The sequence below is a fragment of the Atractosteus spatula genome, chromosome 22 (assembly GCF_055471065.1).
Source record: "Atractosteus spatula isolate fAtrSpa1 chromosome 22, fAtrSpa1.hap1, whole genome shotgun sequence".
Lineage (NCBI taxonomy): Eukaryota > Metazoa > Chordata > Actinopteri > Semionotiformes > Lepisosteidae > Atractosteus > Atractosteus spatula.
In genome coordinates this window covers 1,288,152-1,305,808 of record NC_142727.1, presented here as the reverse complement: position 1 = coordinate 1,305,808, position 17,657 = coordinate 1,288,152, and the positions used below count along the sequence as shown (strand labels likewise).

Below are 17,657 nucleotides of genomic sequence, written 5' to 3'. Positions count from 1 at the left end.
ATTCACAAGCTTTGTTGAAAACTAAAAAGACTCATATCCCCCAGGTCTCCAGGTGAGCTCTGCACGATTTCTCCTATTTCCTACAGCAGCTTCTCCCAATAACACCTCTGCAACCCCACAGTTAGAACTAAATCTCACACTTGTCACTTTGTTGAAACATGAATTGTATTGTAGTTTACATTTGTGATCTTTATTGTAATCAGACTGAATGCTCAGGTAAAACTCCTCAGTGTGTTTCTGCTCAACATTTTACTGCCCCACAGGGCATCTCTTTCTATCTCAGTGTATTATTTTACAGTAGTCTTAGCTCTGATTCAGTGATGTACAGATGTCATCTAAACTTTAGAAGAGACTGTAGAGAAAATTGTCCTGCTCTCTGCCTGTCCAGACCCCTTCAGCACAGCCTCCCACTGACACTCATTCACACTGTGGAAGTGTGTCAGCCTGTGTGACTCCACACCTGGAACTGCTGTCTGTAGTGTCACAGTCTAGATCTCTTTATGCTTTCATTTGCTTCCTCCTCTCACTGTCACTAATGATCCTGATAATTTCAAATAAAGGCTGATACTTCACGGTGATCTCTGACCATCACAGGAATCCTGAGTGTCTTCAGCTCCTCCTCTGAGTTCAGATGCTGATGGCATGTCCACTCCCTAACCCCACTACTAACCCCACTCCTCACTCTTCTACATGTGATCAACATCCCAGCTCAGAGGAGGAGCCGAAGACACTCAGTACTCCTACATATTCTACAGTGGGGATCATGTTTGTTATTTACTGTATCAGACCTCATACTGCTGCACAGTCATACATTGAGACTGCGAGAGATCCCCTGTGTGACAGAAATCAATATGATATTATCAAAGGATAGTATGTGTAATCTCTTACAGCCTTAAACCCATCTGGAACCCTGATTCTGTCTCTTAGGCACATGATCAGTGTCAGAACTCAGAGGGAGCAGAAAACACAATGAGATGTTATTACCTGAGCATTCAGTCACAAGACATTACAGACTTGTGTTCTAATTTATAATGTCTAATAAAGGTCTAATATGTTAACAGGAAGTGAGAAATGTGAGTTTTAGTTCTTTATTTCTGTTCTAATCACACATCTCCCCCTTCAGCTATCTATGTATGTAAGATCTCTATTAGAGATCTCATTAGAGAATCACATAACAGACGCTAATTTCACTGTCTGTTCTCTGGCTTCTTTCTCTCCAGAGGAATAGTTACTTGTTTGTTGGCTGCAAAGGAACACTGCCACAGCTCCCCACTCCAACATCTACATACTAACTCCTTGTTTTCTTATTTCTGCCTGGCTCCAGTGTCTTTTTCTTTATCTGCATTTTTCCTTCTTAAATCCCTCCTCCCACTGCCTGTGCCTGGCTGAAGATCTACTGCCTGTGTCCCCTCCTGTCAGCTTCTACATGACCTTCCACCTGACTTCAGCCCACAGCCTGCAACCCTGCAGCTGCTCCTAGTTCTGTTTCCTTCTGGATTCTTTGTATCTCCTGTTACCTCAGTCTCCTTCTTCACACTGTTAATGTGACCTCCATCAGCCCTCGACAGTCCAGAACAAAAACACACTGTACTGATCACACCAGCACCAACATGAGCTCTCGCAGTGTGTGTGTGTGTGTGTGTGTGTGTGTGTGTTCATCCTGTCTCTCTCTAGCTTTCTCTACCTCTGCTCAGCTACTCTGTGTAAAATAAAGGGGTTCTCCTCACTATAATGTGAGCCACTGTCCTTCTCAAGCTTTGAGATATAATCTCTATTTACAATCTAGAGAGAACTGTGTCCACCTGCTTCACTGGGTAGAATTGTCATCTTTATTCATTTTCAACTTCATTCAATATATTTAGAGATGTACATCCTTAATCCCAAAAATAAGTTAAATTCAAGAGCTTTGATTTCACTTAATTTTGTTTTCATTTATGAAATTCTTAACATTTTGGTTGCTTTCAATGAGTACTTGTGCTCAATGTACAAACAGATTTCAGTCTACAACTGTCCTCAGTGCTTTGAGTTACTTATTTAGGTTCTACAATAACTGCAGCTGTGTGACTAAACGGAACTACAGTAAAGCCTCAGTTGAACATACACGATCTGCTAAAGGGGATTTTTCTGTGTAAAATAGGAAATATTTGATTGAACACTAAGCAGATTTCTTATGATGGGTGTTACTTGTTTCCTGTGTTGTAGCTTATTGTATACAGTATATTTACAATGCATTAAATAGTTTGTGTATTTATGATAAAGCACAGCAACAATTTTCATTTGCTGTTGATTGTAATTAAGCATAAATAACCATACTGTATACTGTATCTAGTATGTTTTTGTTCCCCTCATATAATGGTTCTTTTTGGGATGAAAAATCTTTTGTGATTAATGGACATTGGAAAATAACGAATACCCTTTCATTACTCAAGGGTTTCCTTTCATACTTCAAGATAATTAAAGATTTATTGTATAAGGTTTTTGATCTTTTGGCTGATATTCAACAGGTTTCAAGATTACAGTCTGTCTTTAAATATGACTTCTAATTTGTTAATTTATTATTCTGACTTGACAAGGCTTCTCATTAAATGTTAACAGACTGAATATTATTTAATGTTCTTGTTTTCAGACCTGTCTATGCTGTATTATTGTGAAGGCTATTTTATTGCCTTGCTCATATGAAATGTTTCTTGTCTGAAAGTGATCTTGTCCAGCTCTCAGCCCCTCTTGCCCCTTTCCGTCAGCTCCTGTTCTCCTCTCAGGATGTTCACCTTCCCTCCTGCACTGCTGTCACCCTGAGCTCACAGACACAGGCGCTCTTACCTCCCTCCCTGTCCAGCCAGAGTCTGCTCCTCTTCTCCGTGAGCAGGGACGCAGTCTGCCTCTTCCTTTCCTCGCTGATTCCAGAATGACAATTCCTGACTCCTGGAGAAGACAGCACAGGGGAAAGACTGGAAAGGCTGCTGCTGGAAGAGGTGTTGGATCAGTAGGCGACTCTTCCCTCTGAATCAGAATCTCCAAACCAAAGACCCAGTGCAGTGACAGGGGTCCCTGGTCTTCCTTCAGATACCCTTACTGTGAATTACAGTGTCTTGCAAAAGTATTCACACCCTATTGATGATGTCTATGTGCGTTGAATTAGAAATGTACAGAATTGTAATGTGCTTATGTTAAAGAAATGTTCAAACTGAACTTTTTAAATGGTGAAAAGGAGTTAAATGTCAACAAAAACTGCAAAATAAAAAATTTTGATTACAGAAGTACTCACCTCCTGAGTCAGTAAATGTTTGAAGCCCCTCTGGCAGCAGTTACAGCCACAAGTCGCTCGGGATGAGTCTGTACCACCAGGACACTGGAGTTCGTGCCCACTCATCTCCGCACACTGACTCAAGCTCTGCCAGGGCCACTCCAGTGCAGATCTGGCCCTGTGCTGTGGGTCTCAATCCTGCTGAAAGTTGATTTTTATTCCAGTTTCAGGTCAGATGAAAGCAGGTTTTGCTCTAAGATGTGCCAGTAAGGTGATTAAATAAAGGGATTTTTTGCTTTGTGAAATTTATGACCATCATTGAGGCGATCTGAAATCACCTTATGCTTCAGGGTTGAATATTGACTTGAAATTCACTGCCTGTCTGGGGGACTTTACAGAGACAGGAGTGATGAGTCTGAAATTGTAAACCACCACTCTTGCAGACAGAGGTCAATCAGGCAACTGTGTGACAGGAGTGTTTTAATCACGGAACGCGTTCTGGTCCAGCAAATGACTCATTTCAGAAAAGAGGACAAGAGCATCACTTTGCTAATTCACCTAAATTAGTTTTCATAAATTCAGAGCTAGAAACAGGTCTCGCACATGCACCAAAACCTCTTTATTTAAACATCCGAACTGCTCGCTGTAGCAGACAGCTGACAGGAGTGTCGATTGTGGATTTATATTCTGAGAATTCGGCCTCTGTGCTGATATTTTTAATATCATACATGAAAGACTAATAAAGTAAGAAAAACTCATCCTCAAAACAGAGGCATTAAACTCATATTCTCTCTCAGTATGGGTGACTCCACAGTCCCAACTATCCCAGAATACTGATCTGTTTATACAAGTAAGAGGTCGACGTAACTTACAGAGACATGATCAACCAGCACCCGAGAGAACTGGTTTCTGAGCCGGTGTCATTTAATCACCTTCAGATACAACACGGATTGAAATAAATACAATTGCAAACAAATCTCAAATTGGTTTATCAAACACGGGACAAATGTGGATAACTCGCTCTGACCTTCTTACAACACCAGCGATCAGAGCCGCAGAGCCGGACATCTAATTCCACTTCGTGTCTCGTTAGAGATCAGCCTGTCCGACATCTGGACTGTCCTGATTAGGGCTCATCAGTCTAACAAGGTTTACTTCTGTCGGTAAAACCCGAATGTATTGGATTTTTTAAAAGAAGAGTTTCCTGTTGTTCCTATTGGTGTGCTATTATTTCAATTCTTTGTTCAATACTGTGAAACATCAGTACTGTATATGCATGACCTGTACTCCTCAACGTATCGGCACACTGCAGCCACAAGCTGAAACTGCAGTTTTAAATATATTCAAAGAAATTAAAGAAAACAAGAATATATCTGATAGTTTAAATACATTCTCTGCTGCAGTGCTGCTCACATCTCAAACAGATGGCATTGTCTAAGGAACAGACTCTGAGCTCTTAAATGAAATCAGTCAGATTCTCTCGGACGTCTCCTGATCGTGGCCACATGAGGACAGAAGGAGCTTCTCTGTAAGAGACACTGCAGAGCCCGCAGGTGCCCTGAGTGTCACCAGCTGAAACACTGGAGGGCAGCTTCTACTGCACAAACTGAGACCCCCAGCAGCCTCATGTACCAGTGTTATTAAAGTGCCTTTTAACAGCCTCATAGCTGGGGAAATGGAGGGATGAGTGGTTTGGACAAAAACACAACTACCAGGTGCTTTAAAGTTCAGTTTTTAATTGTCCCCTGCCTCTGGACACAGGCAGCAGAATCAGGACTAAACAGAAATCTTGGATTAAAAGAAATGACTGTTTTCACAGCAGCTCACCAGAGAAGTCAATCACTCAGCCCCATTAACAGAAACATCTCTCAGCCAAATCTTACTTGACAGCACTGAGATACAGTGTTTAAAACTAGTGCCAACTCTGTTCATAGAATATAAATTATTTAAACATTAAACATATTCAGAAAAAAATAATTAGATCATTGTTCTTGTTTTGTAATTAAGAAGCCAAACTCAGCCGCTTTTTTGAGCTCAGAGTTGAGATCAATGCAATGAAATGTTCCTGTAAAAGCCCCTCCATAGACCCAGGTTTATAATAAGTTGCTTCTTTCTTCTAATTATGTTGCTTGTTATGACATCTGAGTCGTTAAAGCAATGCACTGAGAGGGGGAAATTGTATTTGCACTGTGGATTTGAAATCACGAGTGGGTCTGAAAACAAGAGTGTGCCTGTGCACGCAGTTTGTCCTGGAAAATAAAATACAGATGTCACCAGTGTGCAGGTCCTACTGAGTGACAATAAACACAGCTGGGGATCATACCTGCTGTGGCCCCACACTTCCTGAACACCTACATCTCAAACACAGGAGACCTTACAGCACTGTCAGGGTTCAGAACACAGTCTCCAGCACTGAGCTGCTCACTGACAGAGACTCCAGTGGGACTGAAGGCCAGAGAAGACTTTCTCATCACTAAACTAGAACACAGAGCTGCAGACTGCTTCACACTCAACCTCTCACCTGACACAATCATTTGTATCGAATAACTGAAAACGTTTGACATTTCACTGTATTATTATTTATTTGCTTAGAGAATATTGTTACCAAAGAACAACATACAACTCCACAGTGTTAGTAAACTCAGTGAATAAACAAAACAGAACTCGCAACACTGCCACTGAAACACAACAAATCACAAAGTTACAACAGATCAGCAGAAATAAATCACCTCCCAGCTCCTGGTGCTGCCTGAAGCCCTGATGGCTGAGCGAGACGCCTCTTGTCCACCTTCCTGAGCGGAGACTGGAGGTCACATGACGCAGGTCCTGCAGGGGAGAGCGACTGTGTCTCTTCCTGTCAAAAATACACAAGAGGAACAATTACTTTCCAGTACAGACAGTAAAGTCTTTTGTTCTGCCCAGAGACTTCTGCCAATAACAAAACAAACTCTCGATCTTTAACATCTTACAGTTCTCAAATACAAAACCAATGATCAAACACTGAAAGTGTTACATTTAAAACAAATATGAATAGCTTGACTCCAATACCTCTTGGGTTCTTGAGTCAAAGGCAAGTTGTAACTCATGTCTGACGTGAGCTGGAACAGTGTTGGCACATCGAATGATCCCTCAGCCAGAAGAACGAACACAACTAATACAACTCTGCCTCTATACATCACAGAATAAGGGCAGCAAATGCTGTAGTTCTACCTTCTTGTAAAGACCAGGGTCACTGTTTCAGCTTGTGCTGCTTCTTGCTCGAATTAGAAATTGAATATCAACAACATGGATGGTCCAGCTGTGCTCTGTGTCAGGAGAGTGAGGCTCACGGTGTCTCCAGGGGAGGTGCTGGTCTCATGGTGTCTCCAGGGGAGGTGCTGGTCCGGCTGTGCTCTGTGTCGGGAGAGTGAGGCTCACGGTGTCTCCAGGGGAGGTGCTGGTCCGGCTGTGCTCTGTGTCGGGAGAGTGTGGCTCACGGTGTCTCCAGGGGAGGTGCTGGTCCGGCTGTGCTCTGTGTCGGGAGAGTGAGGCTCACGGTGTCTCCAGGGGAGGTGCTGGTCCGGCTGTGCTCTGTGTCGGGAGAGTGTGGCTCACGGTGTCTCCAGGGGAGGTGCTGGTCCGGCTGTGCTCTGTGTCGGGAGAGTGAGGCTCACGGTGTCTCCAGGGGAGGTGCTGGTCCGGCTGTGCTCTGTGTCGGGAGAGTGAGGCTCACGGTGTCTCCAGGGGAGGTGCTGGTCCGGCTGTGCTCTGTGTCGGGAGAGTGCGGCTCACGGTGTCTCCAGGGGAGGTGCTGGTCCGGCTGTGCTCTGTGTCGGGAGAGTGAGGCTCACGGTGTCTCCAGGGGAGGTGCTGGTCCGGCTGTGCTCTGTGTCGGGAGAGTGAGGCTCACGGTGTCTCCAGGGGAGGTGCTGGTCCGGCTGTGCTCTGTGTCGGGAGAGTGCGGCTCACGGTGTCTCCAGGGGAGGTGCTGGTCCGGCTGTGCTCTGTGTCGGGAGAGTGCGGCTCACGGTGTCTCCAGGGGAGGTGCTGGTCCGGCTGTGCTCTGTGTCGGGAGAGTGAGGCTCACGGTGTCTCCAGGGGAGGTGCTGGTCCGGCTGTGCTCTGTGTCGGGAGAGTGAGGCTCACGGTGTCTCCAGGGGAGGTGCTGGTCCGGCTGTGCTCTGTGTCGGGAGAGTGAGGCTCACGGTGTCTCCAGGGGAGGTGCTGGTCCGGCTGTGCTCTGTGTCGGGAGAGTGAGGCTCACGGTGTCTCCAGGGGAGGTGCTGGTCCGGCTGTGCTCTGTGTCGGGAGAGTGAGGCTCACGGTGTCTCCAGGGGAGGTGCTGGTTCGGCTGTGCTCTGTGTCGGGAGAGTGAGGCTCATGGTGTCTCCATCCTGCCGCATGACTGCACAGACAAGGACATGATCAAAATCAGAGCACGATTCTGCAGTCTGACAGCAAAACACACAGCGAGGTTTGCCTGTTGCTAAAGTGTATGAAGAGAAGAAGACAAAAATCTCTCTGTGCCAAAATTTCACACCTCACGCAGCAACCTGCAGGATCCAAACCAGCCCAGGGCAGCTCCCAGACATCAGAGAGGACTGCTGGTGGGTGTTTGATGGCAGCTGGGCTCTGTGTTACAGGGCTGGAAAGTGCTCAAGACCCTCACTGGCAAGTAACATGATTTTTTTCTGTTCTGCGGAGCTTTGCAATGACTGATACTGTGTCTAGTGCTTATGTCAGAGAAGAAAGAAATTGCCTGATGTTATTATTCACAATGCAGATAAAAACTTCACAAAATCCCCAGCAAAATGCAAGTCTTAGCAATAAAATATGTATGTCATATATACAAGGACTCAAAGCCTCATAATACTCACAAATAGTTGAACCTGGGCACAAGAGCTGCACATTCTCACAGGTAGACTTGCATGAGGGTGTTTAACACAGGAAAAAAGCAGAGTTGGCTGTGTGCTTGGGTTATTTTAGACTGAGCTCTCTCTTAAAAAGTGAGGAGACGCACATGGAAAAAAAATGAAAATAAAATATACCAATGTCTCACTGCAAAGTCCACAGGGCACACCACCCCAAACAGGGATCTTCAACACTGCGCTGGGGCAAAGCCCTCAGAACTCTAGCAGAGAAGAGTGCAGATGAATGGGTTTGACGCAGTGATTTAAGAGCTGGGGCAGAGCCCTCTGACCTCTAATACCCACAAGGAACAGTGAGCTGGAATACCCTGGATAATCACTGTTCTCACTGTAATACCCTGGAACTGTGCTGTAGGACAAGAGCTAACCATCCTCATGAGGAACATATTTACCAGTGAAAACAGCCTGGGGAATACATTTTATAAGACTGGAGAAAGCCCCTCGAACTCTAATAGACACCAGTGCAGATGAATGACAGGGGAGACTCCTTTTTCCCGGAATTGTGCCGCTGGATAAAACTACCGTGCTGTAATTCAGAATACCTGTACTTATCAGGAAAGAGAGAAATGATTTGGGGGCAGTGATTAAAGTGCTGAGGCAGCGCCTTTTAAATCTAATAGCTACGGGAACAGTGCGGTCACTGCTTTCACTGGAGCTGTGCTGCAGGTCGAGAGCAAATCATCTTCATGAGGAACATACTAACCCATCAGTGAGATAGTCTGAATTTTAAAGGGCTGGGGAAAGGTTCAGAATATTTCTGTTGCTTAAATTATTAAACCTGCGCTTTTATATAACCCTGGTAGCATTCCGACAGGAAACTGCTATTTTTAAGGAATACAAAAATGTATTAAAATAAAATAGTTTCAGACTAAAATCTGCCAGCCTTTCCAGGCTTTAGCCAGTCCCCAGATCGAGAGGACAGGAAACGACACACAACTCCTTAACAGCAAAACAAACCCTTGAAATATCTTCCGTTTACAACGGTTACAATCCATATAATGACACCGCTCTTTTCTCGAACAGCGGAACTGTATTTCTCTCCCTGCGCCCTCGGCGACACTTCAGACAGCTTTTAAACCAGCAATTAAATTAGCAAATTAAATACAGTCCTTCAACCTCTGCGCTGTTTACTATTGGTTAATGACGCGACACTAAGAGCTATTAAACAGCCAGCAGAAACAATTATTTAACTCACCCGAGATGCACAGTTTAAATCGTGCATTTCTGTGGACTGCTGCTCTTATTTTAAAGACAATCGCTTTGTTTTCCAGGCTAACGTGCCCTGTTGTGGATGTTTCCTCTCAGCGCCGCGATCACGAGTCCGTCCCTCCTGCTCCCTCTGCTGGACACTCGTGGTCTCTGCGCCCAGGAGCTCTGCCCTGCCTGAGCTGTAACCTGACAATCGGGGAGACTTTTCCATCGGACCGGTAACTGCTTCTAAATCAAAGGAGCTGCTTTTTCTCTGTCAGTCCCAGACAGGATTTTGGTATGTAATTATTTCAACTGAAATTCTATTCAAACGCTTTGCAGAGCCTTCACTACACAGTGTCAGTTTGACGTCTATCTGTTATTGTATCATTGTCCTCTATGTTCAAGATTAGTATGATCCAGAAAGTTCAATATCCTGCATTTTCAAAACAGACTTCAGTTTAGGATAAACAGCAACTTAAAAAATAAAAAATAAGACACATAATGTCTCCAATCAACAAGAACTGAAATAATTGTTTCAGCTCAGAAATCGAGGGGTTGTTTCCATGCAGGTTGGACTGCTTAAAAACGCCGACACGTATCTCCATTTCGATGCAGTTTAAACACCTAAATTTTGAAACGGAAACGAAGAACAGAAAAGTGAAACTTGCGAGCGGACCCGGGTGAGACACGAGGGCCACCGACAGCACGAGCCGCCTCCTCCGACTCGTGCAGCAGCAGAAACTGCACGTTAACCTCTTCCCTGCCGGAGAGCTCGGAGGCACGAACTGCACTCATGCTAGTTACTCCCGGTCAAATAACCATGACAAACCACACTTCTTCAGAATGCATCTTATATTCTAGATACACAACGACCTTCAGAGAGCCTGAAGGGACATATTTCCCATGAACGGATTGAGTGTTTATAACATAAAATCAGATACCATCAAGATCTAATGAAAGCATTCAGCTGTTTATTTAGTGTCGGGTTTCATAACTAGATAATAACCCGGTCTGACGAAACTCCAGACTTGGTCTGCGGCTCCAACACGCTGCAGTATTCCGGCTCACATAATAACTAGACTGCTCAATTAAAATAAAATAAATCGGTTTATTAAAAACATAACAGGCCCAAAACCAGAAACGTACACAAAGAAGCGATCGCTGCTCTTTTACAGACTCTGTGGGCGGCTCTTAAAAGAGCCTTTGGGTTCGCTGATCGGGGACGGGCGGGCCGGGTTTACTTGGAGCTGGTGTACTTGGTGACGGCCTTGGTGCCCTCGGAGACGGCGTGCTTGGCCAGCTCTCCGGGCAGCAACAGGCGCACGGCGGTCTGGATCTCCCGGGAGGTGATGGTGGAGCGCTTGTTGTAGTGCGCCAGGCGGGAGGCCTCGCCGGCGATGCGCTCGAAGATGTCGCTGACGAACGAGTTCATGATGCCCATGGCCTTCGACGAGATGCCGGTGTCCGGGTGCACCTGCTTCAGCACCTTGTACACGTAGATGGCGTAGCTCTCCTTCCTGGTCTTTCTGCGCTTCTTGGTGCCCTTGGCGGCCGTCTTGGTCACGGCTTTCTTGGAGCCCTTCTTAGCAGCTGACTTCGCTGGTTCAGGCATCTTCACTCACTGCGTACAAAGATATGAAAGCTCACGCCTCCTGCAGCCCCCTATTTATAGCGGCCGCATGCAAATCAGCTCGCTCAGCTCAGAAGGCGGCTCATTGGTCAGCGAGAGAGCTGCTCTCCTATTGGCTGCGCTCTGCGCCAATGAAATTCAAGCGGCTGAGCGCCCGAGCCGCTCGCTCTGACTCCAGGCGCCTCTCTCTCCCCTCCGCCCGCGCACACAGGAACAAAGGGCCGTGTGATCCGTTTAGCACTACGTGCAGATTTTCTGAAATCCGACTCTCATTCCGCTTATGTCTCCTACCCTACTAAACAATGTGCTTGAAGTGAACTGTGCAATTTGTGCAACTCGAAGTCCAAAGCACAGTTTTGGAGATATTCTAGACAACTTTTAGCTGTCTGTGGGGGCGGGGAGTTAGAAACGGCCAGTTTCGGCTTTCTTTAAAGCGCAAGTAAAAAATAATAATGATCTATTTAGAAACTGAACGGCATTCTGTACTCGTGACCAAATTGCAATTTCCCACGATTTTGAAAGCATTTCCCTTCTTGAACCTGGCTGCGTTTATGCGTGCAGTGCAGAGCGCCCGGTCTGTGAATCAGTTGCTTTACATTTCTTTTAGTAGTTACCAATTAAAGCACTTTTTTAACCTTTCGGGTATATACTTTTGGTTTAAAAAGCCATTCTACAATCACATTTCAGACTTTAGCTCTCTTCCGAGAAGGTGGGTGGCTCTTAAAAGAGCCTTTGGGTTGATACGGCGGGGTCCGGTCCGGCAGTGCAGCTCCGCTCCTGTTCAGCCTCCGAAGCCGTACAGGGTGCGGCCCTGGCGCTTCAGCGCGTACACCACGTCCATGGCGGTGACGGTCTTCCTCTTGGCGTGCTCGGTGTAGGTGACGGCGTCGCGGATGACGTTCTCCAGGAACACCTTCAGCACCCCGCGGGTCTCCTCGTAGATCAGCCCGGAGATCCGCTTCACTCCCCCACGGCGAGCCAGGCGGCGGATGGCGGGCTTGGTGATTCCCTGGATGTTGTCGCGGAGAACCTTGCGGTGACGCTTAGCGCCTCCTTTCCCGAGTCCCTTTCCGCCTTTGCCTCTTCCAGACATGTTCTAGTTATCAGTTGTGAACACGACACACACTGCTGGGCTGCAGCCGCGGCGCTTCTCTTTTCAAGCCTGAGAGCGGACCTGCTTGAGACCGGAGGCGCACTGACTCCGCCTCCTCTCCGACTGCAGCAGCAGCCCAGACTGCACATGAACCCCTTCCCTGCCATGAGCTCTCTCCCACAGCAGCGCTGCAGAGGACAGACCTCGAGTATTCAATGTTCATGTTGATGCGACCCGAGGTGCTGTAATATTCTCGTGTAGATTTAGATCTAATTCCCCGCACAACACAAAAACACAGAATTCGGAATGGAAAATGTAGTGTACTACTGTGTATGAGGGTCATGAATAGCTGACATAAAGCATTCATCGTTGAAGAAGTACATATTTCGTTCTTATATAAGGACATCTTTTAAAACGCTTAAAAGGAAATGTTCCACCTAAAGTAAATGTCTGTATAAACGTTCTTAAATCATGTCATTGAAATCTGTCAGGTGTACCGTCTGAGGTTCGTGGCTAGCTAGCAGTGGTCCTCACAGATCTGTACTGCAGTATAAATAAGCGCATCTTCTGGAGTGAAATAAAGATAGACGGAGGGACCAGTCAGCATGCTGTTGCTTAATTGTGAACAGACACCGAATTCTGAAAATAAACAGTAGTGTAAGGGGTTTCATGTCAGTCGTTCTTGTATCATTAAAATAAGCTCATGCATTTAAACACTTTCAAATTTAGATATGAAGGCTGAAAAATAAGAGGTAGAGCAAAAGGGATGACGTGTCGGTGGGTAACTGCAGCAGTGTAGTCGTGCGCGAAAGGGCTTTTACACGAGGGGCTAGAAAACCGCTTCTCAGTACGGATTTCACTGATCAGCTGACCAAACGAGAATGGTGTCTCATACAGAATATAATGGAAATATTTAACCCTCTCGAGTGTTGTGGTGGCTCTGAAAAGAGCCTTTGTGTTCAAGGGGAAAGATCCTGCAGCGGGCGGTCCGTGTCTAAGCGCGCTCCCCGCGGATGCGGCGGGCCAGCTGGATGTCTTTGGGCATGATGGTCACCCTCTTGGCGTGGATGGCGCACAGGTTGGTGTCCTCGAAGAGCCCCACCAGGTAAGCCTCGCTGGCCTCCTGCAGAGCCATGACGGCGGAGCTCTGGAAGCGCAGGTCGGTCTTGAAGTCCTGGGCGATCTCTCTCACCAGGCGCTGGAAAGGCAGCTTGCGGATCAGCAGCTCGGTGGACTTCTGGTAGCGGCGGATCTCCCGCAGAGCCACGGTGCCGGGCCTGTAGCGGTGGGGCTTCTTCACGCCGCCGGTGGCGGGGGCGCTCTTGCGGGCAGCCTTGGTAGCCAGCTGCTTCCTGGGCGCCTTGCCGCCGGTGGACTTGCGAGCGGTCTGCTTGGTTCTCGCCATCTTCCTCGCTGCTCTTCGCAATCAGCACTGTAGTGAGAGATGCTGCCGGCACTCGGGTTTATATGCGCAGGCAGCCCCGTCCTGATTGGTTGAAACGCACACGGGGGGAGGAGGGTGTAACTCTCTGATTGGACGGTTTGAAAACGAGCGCGCAGCTCCTACACTCCTCGCGGGTTTAACGGCTCCAGGTCTCTCGGTTTACTAAGAGACACAAAGATCAGGCGCTTTCATCACTAGAGAACAGTCATGGGCAGGACTTCTGAGTAATTTAATACTCTTAATGATGTAGGACCGTCATTTAATTCCATACAGCTATTAAACTGATATTACTGGTACAACGTCAACTCTAATACGATTCAGTGTAAAAGGGCAGTTCTGTGACTCGGGAGGTGAGCGTTATATTGAAGGACCTAGATTTCCTTAAAAATGTTATAAACCAACGGACCGATTATTTATTCGGTTACTAATTATAAATAAGAATCTACAAGTGAATAAACAGAAATGTATATAAAAATAAAAACAGAAATCGCTCTTTTCAAGAGGCTGTGGGTGGCTCTTAAAAGAGCCTTTGTGTTCGGGGTCAGTCGGGGTCTCTGCCGGGCTGTTTACTTGCTCTTGACCGGCTTCTCGGTCTTCTTGGGCAGCAGCACCGCCTGGATGTTGGGCAGCACGCCGCCCTGCGCGATGGTCACGCCGCCCAGCAGCTTGTTCAGCTCCTCGTCGTTGCGGACGGCGAGCTGCAGGTGCCGGGGGATGATGCGGGTCTTCTTGTTGTCCCGGGCGGCGTTGCCAGCCAGCTCCAGGATCTCGGCGGTCAGGTACTCCAGCACCGCGGCCAGGTACACCGGGGCTCCGGCGCCGACCCGCTCGGCATAGTTTCCCTTGCGCAGCAGCCGGTGGACACGGCCCACAGGGAACTGCAGTCCGGCCCTAGAAGAGCGAGTCTTGGCCTTGGCTCTGGCCTTACCGCCGGTCTTTCCTCTGCCGCTCATCTTGCTCTTCTCAGCTTCTCAACGAAAACAGTCAATGACAAGAGCTCCGCGGCCGCCCCGCTTATGAAGACTCGCGACTACATTCGATTGGTTCAACCGAATCTATATTTCTAGCCAATCAGAGACCAGCTGCTGCCTTCCCCCGCCCTCAGTCTCAACCAATCAACAGGCAGGACTGAAACCAGGAGTTTCTCTTTGTTTCTTTTGTGATTCTCAGTCCTTAGGCGAAGGTTCCGGAACGGTGCCTTTACACGAAACCTCAAGTGTATTTAAGCAAAAACTCCCCTAAGAATCTGGATCACTCGCCTGCCAGCACAACCTGAAAAAAAATCCCCACTGTTGCTATTATAGTGACCAATTCGTCACGTCACGCTTTATCAAATGTCCGCTTTAGCCGAGAGACTAGAAGTCAAGAATTACAAGTCTCACACTTCAGTGTAAACCCACGTGCGATATTACATTTCATCTCAACTACAGTCACTGTCAGTGTAGAGATGCAAGGAGTCACAACACGGTTAGTTGAAGATTAGAAAGTTTATTTCTGAACGAAAAGGCCTTATAATTTTACAACACGTCCTCTATGCAACCAGTATTTACAATATTTACATTTGTGCAGTATTTTACCAAGTTCGGCTAAATATCGCAGTTCATGATCGTTATTAGAATAAAACATTTAACCACTAAATCGAAACCCCCCATCGTGTAAAATAACTATTTCTCCCCCCTATCGAGCGAACCGGCGCTTTCAAGCAGTGAAAAGGGAAAGTCTGCGCTCTCTCTCGGAAGGGCTGGTGGCTCTTAGAAGAGCCTTTGGGTTTGGAGGAAACTAACTCGGGGGTCGATCGCTCACTTCTTCTTGGGAGCCGCTTTCTTAGCTTTGGCCGTCTTGGGTTTGGCCACCTTGGGCTTCGCTGCCTTGGCTTTCTTCGGGCTCTTTGCCTTCTTAGGCGCCGCGGGCTTCTTGGCCTTCTTGGGGCTCTTGGTCGCCTTCTTGGCCGCTGCGGGCTTCGCGGCTTTCTTGGGGGACTTCTTGGCGGCCGCCGGCTTCTTGGGCGCCGCCTTCTTGGGCTTCTTGGCGGCCGCTGGCTTCTTAGCCGCTGCGGGTTTCTTGGCCGCCGGCTTCTTGGCTTTGGCGGCGGCGGCGGCGGCTTTCTTCACGGGCTTGGTCTTGGTCTCCGCCTGCTTCTTGTTGAGCTTGAAGGAGCCCGAGGCGCCGGTGCCCTTGGTCTGCACCAGGGTGCCCTTGGTCACCAGGCTCTTGATGGCCAGCTTGACGCGGGAGTTGTTCTTCTCCACGTCGTAGCCGCCGGCCGCCAGGGACTTCTTCAGGGCGGCCAGGGACACGCCGCTGCGCTCCTTGGAGGCGGACACGGCCTTCAGGATGAGCTCTCCCACGCTGGGGCCCGCTTTCTTGGGCTTGGCGGCGCTCTTCTTCTTGGGCGCCTTGGCCGGCGCGGCGGCGGGGGCCGGAGCGACTTCTTCTGCCATCGCTGCGTCTCTGTCTGCTGTCGGACTGTCTGCGGCTCCGCGCGCAGGCGGGACTTCAAGGCCGCATGAGAACCGTGGAGACTCAACCGCTGCTGCTGCAGCTCCGCTCCGCACAGCCCGCTCGCACTTGTGTTTTCTCCGCGCACAAAACTGCCCCGTAATCCTCACAACTACACCGAAACGATTATCAAATACACGCAAAACGGAGAAAATCCTCTGCTCTTTAATATGCAGTTGAGTTACAGCTGTTTCTGTTCGGTAATTTTGACAGAATTGCTCAAACTCCAACAACAGAGCTCACGAAAGGCGGTGCTCGCCCGGCACTTTGTCGTCTATTTCTAAAATAAATGTACTTAAACCGTCAGTAAAGATCAAAACAACGTGTAAATAATACAGCCGAGGCCGCCGGCCATGTACCACAACAGGAATGAATTCTGAATTATTAAAAACGGATGATTTATGTGGCTCTTTGTTCAGTGTCATTAACACACTCCCGGACCGTCTGCTTCTAACAGAGAACAGACCAGTTTCGTCAAACCGGGCAGCTGTATCCCGACCAAAGTCTGAGCACGCAAATTAAAAGCGAATATTATCACAACCCAGGCACTTCATTCATGTTCGAAAGGCTTATTCTGGGGAAACTCTTTCAGAGTCCGCTGTTTCAATGTGGAATTTTCTACGTCTTCTTCCAAAGTGCCTTTTCACCGTCAAATACAAACACCCCGAAGATCTCTTTGAACCTGTTTATTCATATTCAAGTTCATTTACAGAAAGCTGCAGGCAGCCCGAGCGCTTTAATCGAAGTATGTTCATCTAAAAAGCCAGAAGCCAGGCAAACAGCTTTACGGGACTGTCACTGTGTGATTTTTAAAACATCTTCCGTCTTTCACAGCTACAATCACATCAAACCGGTGCTAAAGGACCTCATGCAAGAATCTGGGCAGAATTTAGATAACAGATACTGCGGCTCTGGAATCAGGCAAGAAAAGCGCAACCAGATACATTTCAGGGCTTAAGGGAAGGAGCTGAATCTTTTACTGATGAGCCAAGAAGACTATGAAGGCACTTAATTCAAATTTCATAAACTTCACAGACCTCGACAAAGGCACCTAAACAGAGATCTACAGAATTAACGGTGAAATATGACGTTACATTGACACAAATCGAATCCGGGAAAATTGAAATCGGGTACCTTCTTTACACAAAGGGTGGCAGGGGTATGGAACACGCTACCCACCTATGGGATCTTTCAGTTTTTTTAATATGAACAGCTTCAAGCACCAGACAGCCCGAAAGTGATCCTCTCAGCTCTTATCTTTTCAATGCTTAGGGAATGCAAAAGCGTTTGCAAAAACAAAAGTGCGCAACAACACCTCCAACAACGCCATCCTACTCCGAAAGAAACCGAGCTTTTATAACAAGAAAAAACATCGCTATTAACGTGGAAATTTCCGGAACTTTGCATTTCTCCTTCCTATTCTTCATCGTGGAATCGCTCTGTAGTTGTTGCTGATTCCCAGTAAATGAGCGCTGGACAGCGGTGGGTAACGCGAGTCCCTGGAGCCGATCGAGGCGCTCAGACGCCATTGCAGCTTCTGCACAGGCGAGTCACGAGGGTTCCGGCAACACGGCACACCCGCATCACGTGACGAGGCCACCGCTGGCCAGCCGGCTGTTTGTCAGATTGCATTGTGGGATACAATTGTG

At 47.5% G+C, this 17,657-nt stretch overlaps 4 protein-coding genes and 1 pseudogene across 5 annotated transcripts; all 5 read right to left on the bottom strand.

Moving 5' to 3' along the window:
• Nucleotides 1-10,436: 10,436 nt before the first annotated feature.
• Nucleotides 10,437-11,000, bottom strand: LOC148816434 (histone H2B 1/2-like). Its single transcript, XM_088939883.1, has one exon. It carries the CDS (start codon nt 10,952-10,954, stop codon nt 10,580-10,582), a length of 375 nt encoding a protein of 124 aa, XP_088796009.1. The 5' UTR covers nt 10,955-11,000; the 3' UTR covers nt 10,437-10,579.
• A 731-nt stretch (nt 11,001-11,731) lies between these two features.
• On the bottom strand, nt 11,732-12,065 carry LOC148816433 (histone H4). The gene has a single exon (XM_088939850.1). The coding sequence runs from the start codon at nt 12,063-12,065 to the stop codon at nt 11,754-11,756; it is 312 nt and encodes a 103-aa protein (XP_088795976.1). The 3' UTR covers nt 11,732-11,753.
• A 994-nt stretch (nt 12,066-13,059) lies between these two features.
• On the bottom strand, nt 13,060-13,470 carry LOC148816432 (histone H3). The gene has a single exon (XM_088940050.1). The coding sequence runs from the start codon at nt 13,468-13,470 to the stop codon at nt 13,060-13,062; it is 411 nt and encodes a 136-aa protein (XP_088796176.1).
• Nucleotides 13,471-14,061: 591 nt separating this feature from the next.
• Nucleotides 14,062-14,475, bottom strand: LOC148816431 (histone H2A). The gene has a single exon (XM_088940055.1). It carries the CDS (start codon nt 14,460-14,462, stop codon nt 14,076-14,078), a length of 387 nt encoding a protein of 128 aa, XP_088796181.1. The 5' UTR covers nt 14,463-14,475; the 3' UTR covers nt 14,062-14,075.
• A 505-nt stretch (nt 14,476-14,980) lies between these two features.
• LOC148816430 (histone H1 pseudogene) lies at nt 14,981-15,972 on the bottom strand (annotated as a pseudogene). Its single transcript, XR_016094702.1, has one exon. The product of XR_016094702.1 is annotated as a histone H1 pseudogene (transcript).
• Nucleotides 15,973-17,657: the final 1,685 nt, after the last annotated feature.